The sequence below is a fragment of the Trachurus trachurus genome (assembly GCF_905171665.1).
Source record: "Trachurus trachurus genome assembly, chromosome: 20".
Classification (NCBI taxonomy): Eukaryota; Metazoa; Chordata; class Actinopteri; order Carangiformes; family Carangidae; genus Trachurus; species Trachurus trachurus.
This window is the reverse complement of record NC_139911.1, coordinates 7,947,549-7,961,300: the sequence shown is the minus strand read 5'-3', so window position 1 is coordinate 7,961,300 and position 13,752 is coordinate 7,947,549. Positions and strand designations below refer to the sequence as shown.

The window sequence follows — 13,752 nt, the reverse complement described above, 5'->3', positions numbered from 1 at the left end:
GTTTCCACTTCATCCTTGTTCTCAACACCTGTTCACAGCTCAGCTCAGACTGAGTTTTCTCAACTTGATCCAACAGGAAAACGTCACTTTTATGACTTATAGGGATATAATTGTGTCATAATTTCAAATTACTTACCTAAATTAACGAAGCTCATCACCATATCTGCATCATTTAGAAAGGCACTCTCTTGATATGTGGCCAGAGGAGGGCTCTGGGTCGTCCGCGTGGACTGATATCCCTCCAGCATGCTTTGCACTTGGCTTTTGTCGTCGCTCGATATAGTGTTGTATAAGTCCAACATGAAAAGCGGAGCGGAGTTGTACTTTCCGTGCGACAGATGCGGTCTCGGTCTGTGCGGCAGTCCGAGGATGGACAGGATCTCCTTCTGCATCTCCCGCTTCTCGTGCGTCCGCAGCCGCCGCTGGATGAAACCCGGGTGCACTTCGTTGTTTCCATCCAGTGAATAATTACTCCCCGCGACCGGGAACATGCAGTAATAAGCGCTCCACCACAATACGACCAAGGCAAGCCAGCAGCTGGTCATGGTGTTGTCCCGCCTAGGTCAGCTCTCCGGAGTCCCAAGTGTGTCCGCCTTGGAGCTTCAGCCGCCTGTCCAAAGGCACGGAATAAAATAAAATAGAATAAAATAAAATAAAATAAAAAATGACGACGAGCGTAATGGTAAACCGTGAAGTGCGTCCGAGGCTCTCTGTGTGTTATCTGTCCGCCACAGATCAGAAGCGAGGAAAGAGTCGCGTATCAAGCCATTTGAAATACTTCCTAAAGCAAAACGCGCTGGAAAGAGTCGGCGCTACTTTCATTTCTGATTTCCGTAGCGCGCTGCGGTGCCTCAGGATAAAGTGCAGCATGTGAAACTTTATTGTGAGCGCTCGGTCAAAAGTTGGTCAGAAGACACCGCTGGATGCGAAGTTCACAAGCAAAAGGAGCTCAACTTCTCTAAAACCAGCCATTTTTTAAAAATATAAACTGATGTATCTGCTCTCTGTAATATAAGATTTGTCCAAAATTGCGCTTTGGTGATAGAAATTAAAATTAAAAAACACCTTTCCTAATACTGGCTGATCCGCTCTCTGTGACTGTCACCTTCTCCTCCGGGCTGAGCGCGAGAGTCTAACAGGAATCAGCAGGTTGCAGCCCATATGCGTGTGCGCGCGTGTACGTTTGTGTTTGCGTGTGTGTGTGTGTATGTGTGTGTGTGCTCAGAAACCGCCCACTCCGTGCGCATTTAGCCAGAGGTGGAGCTCTCAGGGCTACAAGGACAAGTCTAACATCATATTTCCATATTTTGTTCGCAGCAGAATAACAGTCCGTCTATTCTAATAAATGCATCCAGTTAAGTCTTTGCACGGCCTGATTAGTCCACACACCAGACTTTGCGCTACAGTCCCTCTGATCTGACTTATCCCATGTGTTATAAATACCTATTGTTGGGACATGCCAGTAACGCCACATTGCCAAGATGTGTGTTCAGTTTTCTGCAGCACATGATATATTTTTTTAAAGGGAGCTTGAATGGTTGTGCTTTTTACCCAAATGAATAATAAAAAAAAACACTCTATCCTTCTGAAAGGGTGCGCACTCACATGAACTTGTCAGATCTTCTGTGATGGCGCATGCACGGGTCACATCTTTCCACATCCAGAGCTGAGGTGTGTCTGTCTGCTCGGCTGCTCCGCTGAGGCGCAGCAAATGTCCAGTTGAGGCACGACCCCTGACGATGGAGTGGGAAACAGCAAGCCCATGACACGGAGCCTGGACAGAGGAGGAGGAGGAGAGGGGAGGGTGATCAGACCTTAATTAAAACACCATGAAATAAGTTGTTTAATTAAACAATCAACAGGTTAAAGTATTTACAAAGGAAAGCACCTCCATTAGTCTTTGTAAATCCAAAAATTTGCAGAAAAAATGTGAACATGAGATATACATTGTGTGGTACAAAGTGCTACTTTGAAAACATACCTCAAGCTACCAGTTATTTAACACTGCAGGGTGTTGAATTACAGAAAAACAAAGGAGAAATCCTCTTTTGGTTATTTGCTTAACTAAAGCCGCTGAGAAAAAAAAAAAGGAGTTTATACTATTTACAATGAAAATACATTGAAAAAACAAAGTAGTTTACTGTAAAAACACGGCAACTTGTTCACAGGTCATAAACAGAGCTGCACCAAAAATAGAACAGAGAATATCCACTATTCATGGGAAAGCTTTGGCTTGTATACAACCACTGGTGAAGTTATGACCAAGGGGGATGACGACGGTGACGACGGCGATGCTGTCGCTGTGTGAGCACCGGGCTACACCCGTCTTTGGCTTCTGCACAGCACTAATACACACAAAGGTCAAGTGTGTGGTGGTGACTTATAACTATACTATAGTAGAAACGAACAGAGTGCAGCTTAACACGAGCCAGATATACACGGACAGCAAAGGGAATTCTTTCTCATCCGTACTTCCCCACTCTGCTTCCTCTTCCTCCCAGCTTTCCTTTCATCCTAACCTGTGTTATGTCTTCATGTGTCCTATACAGACAGTGATGGTCCAGGTGATAAGGCCCCAAAGGTGTCCATATCTCCCCGCGTCTCTGCTACTGCTGCCGCTGCTGCTGCCAGAGCCATATCTTCTAAGTATGTGAAGAGTGAGGACCAGCATCAAAGACGCACATACCAACACCAAACACACACACAACACAGACTTCACACTTACATGCCTTTAACAAAGTGACATAAGTTACAAATCCTCTTGTTAAAGCAGCAGATTCCTTCAGTGATTGAGAAAAAAAAAGGAATTTAAATACTTTTACATGTTTTGCCTTTGACATTAAGCAACTGTGAGCGAGTGTGTTGAGTGTGTGTGAGTGTGTGTGTATCCCTGGACGCCCGAGCAGGTGTGTGTGTGTGTGTGTGTGTGAGCTATGTGGATTGGAAGCAGAGGGAGGGGGAGGAAACATTAAACAGAGGTTCTGTATCCTGTCATCAAACTGTCTAGACAGGACACCTCCTAGACCTAATGAGGTCTTCGTCTGTTTGTATCTATCTCTTACTCACACACACACACACACACACACACACATTTTTCTCCAGCACTTTAAAAGATCACAGACCGGCACGCAGAAAGAACCGAGCCTCGCGTGTGTCTGTGTGTGCTCTGTGTAAGTGTTTTATGTGCTTAAATGGGATCCGTGCTCATCTCTGACGCACAAAATTAAGGGGGAAGCGCACCTGAAAGCCATTGCGATACCTACACACCTGGCACAGATCTCACAAGAAGTGCTGGATCTTCTGCAGAAATTATAATTGTACGGTTACAAAGTCGCACCGACACGCACATGAACACGTGCACTCATCTTATTGAGTTAAGGCAAATGAACAATGGCAAGCTGCTGCAGGTTTAGATGCTTTTGATGCATATATCCAGTGTTTTGTGTTGAATTCCTGTGATTGTCAGTATAGTTATCCTATAGGAAGTGACATTTTAACACTCTCTCACAAGAAGAACTAAAATCAAGATGCAAACTTAAAAGTTAAAGAGATAGTTCAACATTTTGGCAAATTGGCCCATTGCCATAATCCCTATAGTCTTGGGAGTAGGTTTGTTAACTTTAATTGTCGGTGCAAGCTTTTTTTAGAACGGCGGAGCAGAGCCACGAGCTGCTCAGAGCTACGCTACGGAGGCTAATGGGATTTCTTGGTTTCCCTCATCAAACTCATCAAATACACAATCCAACAACTCCAAAACGCTCTGGTGGACAAGTTGTGACCTGCACATTCACCATGCTATGAGATAATAATGGAACATGAGACAGAGTTGTTTTACAGTAGAGGTAAATTCACTTCCCGCCGAGGCAGTTTTTCGGCAAGCAGTCTCTGCATTTACCTCGAAAACAACTCCGTCTCGTAACGTTGTGTTATTATCTCATAGCGTGGTGAATGTGCAGGTCACAACTTGTCCACCAGAGCGTTTTGGAGTTGTTGGATTGTGTATTTGATGAGTTTGATGAGGGAAACCAAAAAATCCCATTATCCTCACTCCTAGCTCCGAGCAGCTCGCGGCTCTGCTCCGCCGTTCTAAAAATAGCTTGCACCGACAATTGAAGGTAACTAACCTATTCCTAAACCATTGGGATTATGGCAATGGGTCAATTTGCCAAAATGTTGAACTATCCCTTTGAGTTAAAGTCAAATGTGGAGCTTTCCCAACATAAACAGGGTGCATTATAGTAAACTATAAATAATATGTTCCTTATTGGACAGCAAATAGTCATTCCCTAATTACAATTGGGTTATATGTCCAAAATATGCTACTTGGACACCATTAAAACAAATTATACTCAAATAAGAAACCAAATTAGAGATCCTAATACACTACTAAGAGCTCTAACCCTGACCCTAGCCCTCTGACCCTAACCCACTTTCTTCTGCTGCATATACATTAATATCTGTTAATGAATGCTCCTGTGTGGGTAAGTGTGTGTAGTTACATGGAGTGCAAGACAAAGCTCCACGGAGCAGAGCCCCGGCCGAGACGGCCTCCGCTGTTGTTTCAGTCAATATTGAAAAGACCTTGAATCAGACGCACATGTGTACACACCTGCGCTACAAGAATCTGCACTATTATTATAACTGAATTGCAGCAAAAAGGAATTAAGGTGTCATTACATTTTACATTTCATCAGCTCAGTGCTTCTCGGCCGTGCCAGCGCTCGGCCGTGCATGTTATTTCCATTTCAGCGGGACGCACTCCTTGCAATGTGGGGATGACTGAAAAATAGAGAGTGAAATCTAGTGTTTGAATGCAGCCGAACGTGCATTAACACTTCCCTACCGATATGATTTATTGGAACGCCGTGGAGAAAGAGAGGAGCTTGCAAAGTATGAATAGAATCACAGTATTTCCTCGACTCCCCAGTAAAAAAAAAAAAAAAGAAGAAAAAAAAAGCTGAAAGCCAGCATGATGATTTGGGGTTATGAAAACATGTCTGACACATGTGCTCCCAATAAGGAGCGGTCAAACAGAAACAGCGACTTTAGAGGAAGTAGAGGGATCGGGATTGTGTGAGTGGAACCTGGGAGCGCTGCACAGCGGAGTATGCCAGTTGCAGCTGGTCCTCTTTAGAAATTAGGACAGATGCCAGAAGTTTACCATACTCTGCAGTATACTCTCTTTCCTCTCTCTCCCTTCCTTCCCTCCTCTCTCCTCCCGCTCCCCTCCCTTCCCTCCTTCTCACTGGCAAACACAATAATAATGCAAATGTTTCCAGTGAGACTCAGAGTTAAGGAGGAGTTCTGAGTTTTCACTCACTGACGGAAAGAAAGCAGAGTTGGAGTTCAGGAGCGAAGCTGCTTCAAAACTTTGTTCCCCTGACAGCTGTAACCTACATTAGTGCCAGCAGTTTATATATTATGTACATCTAAGTGTTTCTTTAGCTGTTTTCACACGGCTTAAGTGACTTTAACCCAGCGCCGCTCACTGGCACACTGGCCTACATTTCCTTTGACCTTGCACTGTTGAGTAAGTTAAGTAAAACACCCACACCCATAGTCGGGTTGTATTTTTCACTGGCATGGGAATTTCCAAATGTGGCAGGGAAATAGCAAAGCGGGACAGTGTAGAAGTGTTCAATGAAGCTGTAACACAAACTGCTAATGTGTGTCAGATGTGGCTGCAAAGGAAAATGACTTTTCATTTTAAAAGATGCCACAACAAGAAGAGAAATATGTCTATCAATCAACATTTCCCAAATCTCAAGACGACATCTTTTAATTCCTTTTTTTTTTATAACCAACAATCAAAAATGACAGTCTAAAACTCAAGGATATCAGAAAGTGTTTGGTATTTTCTTTGGTAAAAGTCAATTAATGAGTCATAATTGTTGAAGTCAACTGACTAATTACTAATTTCAGGTTCAGGCAAATTCATTAGCTCTCACCACATGATGGCAATTTCACTATTGCTCTGTTGCAGATATCACACAGGTATAATAATGCCACTGTGCAGCAATAACACAATAATAATGAAGGGTGAGGGTCTCAATTGTGTGATTGCTCACGGTTGAGGAAGTGCCACCCCCCCTTGGATCCATCTACCTCAGAGGGTTGAAAGGTGCAAACAGCTCCTCCATGTTGTGTCCACCACCATCACCTTTGAGTACAGCTAAAAGACAGAAAGAAGGATGAAACACAAAAGAGGCACAAAGACCTGGAATGAGGTGAGAAAGACACCGTCTTCCTCAAAGAAAAAAAAAAAGATAAGGAGTTGGTCTGACCTCCAGTCAATCTGTCTTTGGTGCAGCAGCGGCAGCAGCAGGCACCACCACTATCAGCAAACGGAAGGATCTCCCCGTCTTATCCGCAGCACTCGTCTCCAGTGCCTCCACCTCTTTCACCCCCCGAGAGAAAGGCTGAGGCAGATCCTCTATTCTGAAAACATTTGTGATCTAATGATAAAACTGATATAAAACAAAAGTGGGTTTGTCATCTTTGCTTTTCTGTAATCAGTGTAACATTTGGGGAAGGAACGCTGCCTCCTTGTTCAAAGCAGATAAGCCCATTGTCTAGACTGAGGCTGGTTATACATGACTCAGCAAAGCCTATTGTTTAATAACTAGACATAAGCATCCGACTTCCTGCATCATCGCAGCTTAAGACCGATGTGTAAGAGAAAACTCTAATCAAACAGACGATTTTACATTTACATTTCAGATGCTGTGAAAACCTACATTGTATTAAACCTGATTCTGATTGTGAACTTCAGTGATGTTGCTTGAAGATTCAGGTGTTTTTTTATATATATATATATATATATAAGAGCAGCTCCCTATTTTGCAAACTTGTTATTGTCATGAGCAGATATCTAACATTATCAAATAATAAAGAACGAAATTGAGTTGACTTGATAAAGAAAAGTTTATTTCCTGCAACACCAAATGATGCAGTGAGTGCAGAGATTGCCAGAGAAAATGGACTGTTTCTTAAAAATATAAATATAGTGAGGCAAGGCAAAAGAGATTCTAGAAATAAACCAGCTTAGGTTTAATCCCCCTTGTCAGATAAAGTTTAGCCCATTTAAGTGTTAAGACTGCTGATTCCTGACCTCCAACAGCAAACCTACAACAGAGAAGTTATTATTTTTGTACCTTCCTCCCAGGAGACGAGACAACACACCTCAGGATACCACATCTACTATCTCCAACTGCTGATAACCTGCGAGCAGAGTGTGAAACACGACACACTGATGTGTTCTGGTTTGCTGCTGGTGCTGCTGGCGTCCAAACCACATCAAAGCGAAACCCACTACAATGGCCCCCCATGGGGGTAATGTGATTTAGTCTGATGTGGATTAACGATTTCAGGATAACTGCGGACTCAATGGACGGAGGGAAAAAGAGCAAACCTGCAATCGGAAGCTCACCCTGAAACTGGGAATAGCTCAGCTGGGTTGGGTCAGAGATGAATGCCACATCATGCATTTAGCCCACTGAGTTAATAATAGGGCTGTGTATGCTATAGTCTGCAGAGCGCCATCAAATGAGACCCCCAAGGTTGCACATGGGGCCTTAAATGTATATGAAAAGTGCCAGAGGAGGTGAGGAAGTGAGTAAAAAAAAAAAAAAAAAAAGGAGGAATATCATAGCATGAAAGTTTCAACATGATCAGATCCTTTTTGGCACAAAATGTTCCCCAGAGTCACTAAACTTGAGGTCCCACAGAAGAGGTCCAGACAGGAAGCCACAGGTTCAGCGGCCAATCACATGTCAGAAAGCTGTCAGATCCTTGTGGTCGCCGCTGGCCCACATCAGAGTGCTGCAGCGAGCCTCTGAGGGTTTTTCGACTCCACAGCCACCAGGCATTCCCTCCGCCTGCTGCAATCTGCGCCCGACCCAAGAAACGGTTACAGAATTCAACCATTAAAAGGAAGTAATCTGTAAGAAACACATAATCTTTAAATAAACTATGCATCCCACAGAGCAGCATTATGTTTGATGTAAATGGGAAGGGAAGCTGGTTTTCCAGGAGTTCAATAATGGAAAAAATTAAGCGCATTTAAATTCACGTCATGGCGTCTGCTGTTTCTAAACTTCAGGTCTTAAGAGAAATGTGTCGTTCTGGTTAAACAAATATAAGCAAATATTTCCTCACCTACAGCAGAATTAGGATTAAGAAAGTGAAGATGGTTGTGCATATATATATAGAGAGAACGGGTAAAAGAAGAAAAAAGAAAGCTCAAAAGTCAAAGTAATAATCACTCTGCTAAATGCATCCAAATAAAAAAAGGGAAAAAAAGAAAGAAAACCACAGCGATTCAAACTAAGCTGAGGGAAATGACTTAAATGTGTTGACAAATCAGCCTTGAAGATGTGAAGCAATGAAGAGGCTGAGAATTAATTGCAGGGAGGAAATGTGCAAATTAAATGTGGTGAAACCAAAGCATTGCACATTTCTCTCTCTCCCTTAAACAGAGCTGCAGACAAAAGGGAAGCCTCGGGCCTTCACTTCAAGCACATTCGCAACAAATCAAGGATGCACTGACGAAGAGGCCTGGCGTATACAATGAATGTAACACAAATGTTGACCAGCTCCAATCCACATTCACACACTCCCGAACTCCTTAAATTCACCTGTTTACAACTTCATAACCATGAGAATCCTGTAATCCTCTTGTCCATATAGTTTTAAGTTGATGGTTTGAGTGTGAGAGCTCAGATTTAATGATGGGATGTGCGGCGTTCAGGCTGAGGTGTTTTAATCTGTAGCAATAACTTGGTCAGTTTGTGTCCACGGATGCATGAAGGTTGTTAAAATCATAATCCTGGCATCATGTCTTGGTTGTACCTCCTTGTCATCTGGGTTTTTGCACAAATACATGACGACGTTAAGGTGCGAGATTGATTGAAATGGACATAAACGTCTAGAAAACTCACGGTAAAAGTTTGCAGAGAGCCTGGAGTTGTGTCGACTTGGCACCAGGCAGTTGGCGAGAAACGGACAGATGGACACGCTAGGGCACGGCCAGGATGCTCTCCTGCTAAATTACAGGCCCGGGATGATAAGTCTTACATGTTTACACTCAAAATCGTGTACTTCCAGTAAATTATAATACAACAGTCGTATTTATAAACAACGTGGTCGTATTTTAAGCCCTTCCAAGCAGCAGTGACAGCTGTATGAGAGATGCTGCGAAAGGTCCAACACAAGCCACTTTTTACATAGTGAAGCCGACCGTGACTCGCTGGGATCAGGATTAGCTTAAAAATGTTTACAGAAAAAGATCCAAAGTACTACTTGTTCTCCTGAAACTATAGCTGAGTCAGCGGGGCAAACCATGCCAGTGAGCTCCCAAAACGCCAAAAAAGAAAAATGTTGTTTATGAGGAAATTGGGTGACATAAATAATATGTAAGCCGTGTTAGGCCCCGCAGTGGAAACCTGGCAGTTGGGCTGCTTCCTCTTTTTACTTATCAAGACTACCCAGCAGACTCTGGCCGCGATGCCAAAAGGTCACGGTCACTGGTGTTATCGCGCTACGACTCTGTCCTCACTCACAAACAGGAGGAGGCTGTGGAGATAACAGGGGACAGAGTAACAAAGTTGAAAAATAGAAACAGCGTCGACTTCCTGGCATTAGGAGACAGATGATCTATGCTGGGATGCAGAGAAAAACACAAGGATACTTTCATGGACAGATATAATTAGCCGAGCAAATATACAGACGGACAGAAGTTGCAGGAAAACAGAAAATGAGGTGGAAAATTAAGAGATGGTCGGCTAAAATGAGTCTTCCTCTCACCGCTGCCAGGAGCTGTATTAGCAATATTAACAATGTGACTGTTTCTTAAATAAGAAACAGTCGTTGGCCTCTTAGCATCACTAGCACGGGAGGAGGCAATGACAAATATAAGGAGCCAAAATAGCCTCAGCAGCGAGTAGCAGCAGGATAAATATTGGCAGAGGCCTGAAATGGAAGCCGTGACATCAGCAGTAATTTGGAGATGGAGCTTCCTCCTAAACCCCTGTGTCCTCAGAGGAAGAGAGGACGAGCTGAGACTATGATGGGCTGTTCATGCAGGATCATAAAGCAACACTTGGACTCAGAGAGAGTTTGTTGAATGCAAAAGTTGAAGAAAAAAAAAGACTATGAGGTTAAATCTGAGACTTCTGTGAGAGAAGAGACACTGTTTGAACAGCAATGTCATCCACATTATTAAAAGAAAACGTTTTGAACACAATGTTAAACAGTTATAGAGACTATTTCTTCTGTAGAGAGTATCTGATATGACTTTAGTTTTGTGCATGGGCAAGTGCGCCCTCTAGGGGTCACATGATAAACCTGAGCTGGGATCATCCTATTACTGTAGTAAGTCTCCTGGAAGTAGTTGAGGTATTAGTACTTCTAGTAATGCTAGGAAGCATTGAGCTAAGAAAATTCTACTACATCTTCTATGTCGACTTGTTTGTACTAGAACTGCTATTATGAAGGACTGAGGACACCATAAAACAGTGTTTTTCAACCTTGGGGTCGGGACCCCACGCGAGGTCGCCTGAAATTCAAATGGGGTCGCCTAAAATGTCTAGTAATTGATTAAAAAAAATTACTGATAAAAATACTTTTTTAACTAATTATTATTCTTTTTTAAATGATCATTAAAGACACCACACACAATCTTAAACAACTGTATTCTATACTTTCACTATCCTTCTATAATTCAAATTCAAATAAAATGCAGCATATAAAAATATCTGAGCTGGTGCATTTTGATTGACGGGTGCAATCATGTGCAGTCACGTAAATGCCAGAAATTTGTGATGTCAAAATGGGATCACGAGCCAAAAAAGATTGGGAACCACTGCCCTAAAACTACAGGTGAAGAGGAACATGATCACCACTATGGAGCAAACTGTGGCTATAGCATCTCTATGATCTGAATGTAAGTTGAAGACACCAGAAGACCAGTCTCCTGTCTGCACTATCAGTAGGAGGACAGTATGATATAGTACAGTAACAGCTGCTGTGGTAAAGGAGTAAATGTCGCAGCACCACCATGAGGTGTCAGACACACCATCCACCACCTACTGCCCTCCTCCACACTCCGATCTGCCAGCAGAGCGACAGCCCCACCCCTCCAGCTGCTGCCAAACCACTGGCTGTTGTTATCAGCGATGTGACAGACCCGGGGAGGAAACAACCAGATTAACACACAGACACAACAGACACACCACAACACACCACACATGGGTTTAAAGTGGAAATCAATGCAGGACGAACAGACGCTTCAACAAGGAAACAGCATGTTTTCTGATCATTTCTTGATTATCCAACATCTGGATGTTGCTGAATAAATAATCATTGTTTTCTCTAAGAGATAAAAACATTACAATTTCATGAAGAAGATGTTTACACCATCCCAAAGACCTGACATATAATCGAAACAGATTAAAGGTGGTAGCCTGCAGTCTCTACTCGTGGACGTGATTTGTTTTGTCACCACTGGTTCAAAAAAGACACACAAACACACACACAGAGACACACCTACGAGGTGGGCTGCTCTCTGTCACCCACCCAGAGCTAGAATCAAGTCACAGCTCCTTATACTTCTAAAAATAATCACCACACACACCGAACGAACTCCTTCCCTCAGTGGAAATAATAATGTCTCCAGCCTGGTTCGGCCTCGGTCATGAATAAACTACACAGCCGCCTCAACAGACACAAGCACGTACTTTGTTTGGTACTTAGAGGTTGGAGCCTCTCCAGATGACGACCGGTGAGCGTTGCTACTCTCAGCAGTCAGTCGACTCAACGCAGTGTGTGTGTGTGTGTGTGTGTGTGTCAGGGAGTCATTAACTTGTATTAAATGGGTCGGCGGTGAGCGACGTCACAATGGGCCGTTTCACCGACAGTTTCAGTAACGTGATTTCCAACGTCCCACCACCACACATTCCTGCAGGTTATCCTCCTGAATTACTGCTCCACCGACCGTCAGTGGCGATTATGAGTCTGTCTGCGTTATGAGATGACAAGCAGGACGGCTCTAATTTGGATATAATGTTTCTTAAAACATAAGGAATCCATTTTGGCCAAATTAGCCCCAACGAAGTTACAGTCTCACCTCTCAGTGTGTGATTTTTTTTAAACTTGTGACATTTAGACCATTCGCTTTAAATGGGTTTTGAATTTGCTGGCACATATTTGAAGTGTTTGGGATTTGTATTTCTGTTTGCGTTTGTGGTCGGGTACAATCCAGGTGTCAACATATCTGTGTTAGTGCAGGCAGAGGTTCAGATGAACTGACATGAACACATGGTAGCATGATAAAATCTGTGCTTTTTTTTCACTTTGTCATCTAATGATCAACTTTAATTGGAAAAACAACATTCATTCATTCAAAAAGCAAAGAAACATTGTGTTAGTTGGTCTCATTTTATTTATGGACCCGGCATTGTTCATGGGGTATAGACTGTTTTCTGTGGACATTTTTGACCTGTCATAGAAGGAAAAGCACAGATACTTATAACATTACTTGTTCTATTCAAGTGACCCGGTAAGCAATGAGAGTGTGACAGTGAGTCAGCATGCACAAAAACAACACCGGGAGCCTGAAACTGAAGCACCTAAATGAAATTCAGCCATTGTTAATATGTAGTTCTTGGTTTTGACAGGGTTAACCAATGTTTTTTATTCTCATTTGCACTATGTTTAAAACTCAGAATGAGAAGGCAAAACAGAAGTTTGGAAATGTTTGCAAATTTACTGAAGAGGAAAAGTGGAACAGGAACAACTACCGTTTTAATCATCTCACCACCGCACCTCTGATTTATCTCTCTGGCCATATCATGCAGAAGAAATAAACTATCACAGTGTGCAGGCATGCACAAAATGAGTTGTTGTTTTTTAAAACAGAATACCTCTGCGTCTCTGTGGCCTCTCAGTTCACTAACAAACTTTATCCAAGAGGCCAAATATAATTTTAAATTCCTCATCAACTCATCTTAGCTTCTACTGTTTAGGGAGCTCTGTCACACTGCTTGTTCTGACCTACAGTTGTAATCAATACGCCTTTCTGATGGCTCATTATAATAGTTACGCTACACAGGGAGGAGGATTTTAAGAGTCGCAGCCAGAGCCTGTGACATAGTGCTTGTGGGCCTCTTGGGCAATGTTGTAATTACCACATGAATCCAGCACGAGGGGGATGTGGTTAGTCTTACAATAATGAGAATATTGTATATGTGTGTGTGAGAGAGCACATGCATGATCTGTGATTGTGTATTGGATTTAGGAAGGGGAGCGTTTGTGTGCCAGCCCGCCCATAGTATAAGTCTCTATCCAAATTGCAGTTGTTGTTTTTTTCATCCTCGTCATTTTTCCTTCCTCTCCGACTTTCCACTTGCCATACTTTGTAATTTTGTGGTTTCTTTCCAAGAGGGAATTTCTGTGCTGGTTATGATCTGAGAGAGCTGGTGAATCCACACAGCTTCCCCCTTTTAAATTGGAGCAAGATGTCATCAAGGGTCCCCAAACCGACAGCGAGCGCCGTTTGGGCTAATCGGTTAAAGGTTCGATGTAAAATACATTCATTTGATCTTTTTCCTCCCTCACACAGCGGGAGGTCACAGGCCACTGTGTGTGTAGGCAGAGCAGCTTGGAGGAGAGTTATGACTGGGTGGGTTGAGTGGAGGAACCTGAGCTGTCTCACAGTTCAAATGTCACTGCTGTAAAAATGTTAAGTCCTCCTCC

General features: G+C 43.0%; 1 protein-coding gene across 1 annotated transcript in view; it reads right to left on the bottom strand.

Annotated features, from left to right (window-relative positions):
- The window catches only part of bmp6 (bone morphogenetic protein 6), a 43,289-nt gene extending 42,191 nt beyond the window's left edge, over positions 1-1,098 (bottom strand). The window contains exon 1 of the mRNA XM_083995704.1: positions 137-1,098. Within this exon, the coding sequence (XP_083851830.1) occupies positions 137-545 (409 nt within the window). The 5' untranslated portion in view covers positions 546-1,098. The remainder of the gene's footprint in view (positions 1-136) is intronic.
- Between the last annotated feature and the right edge of the window lie 12,654 nt (positions 1,099-13,752).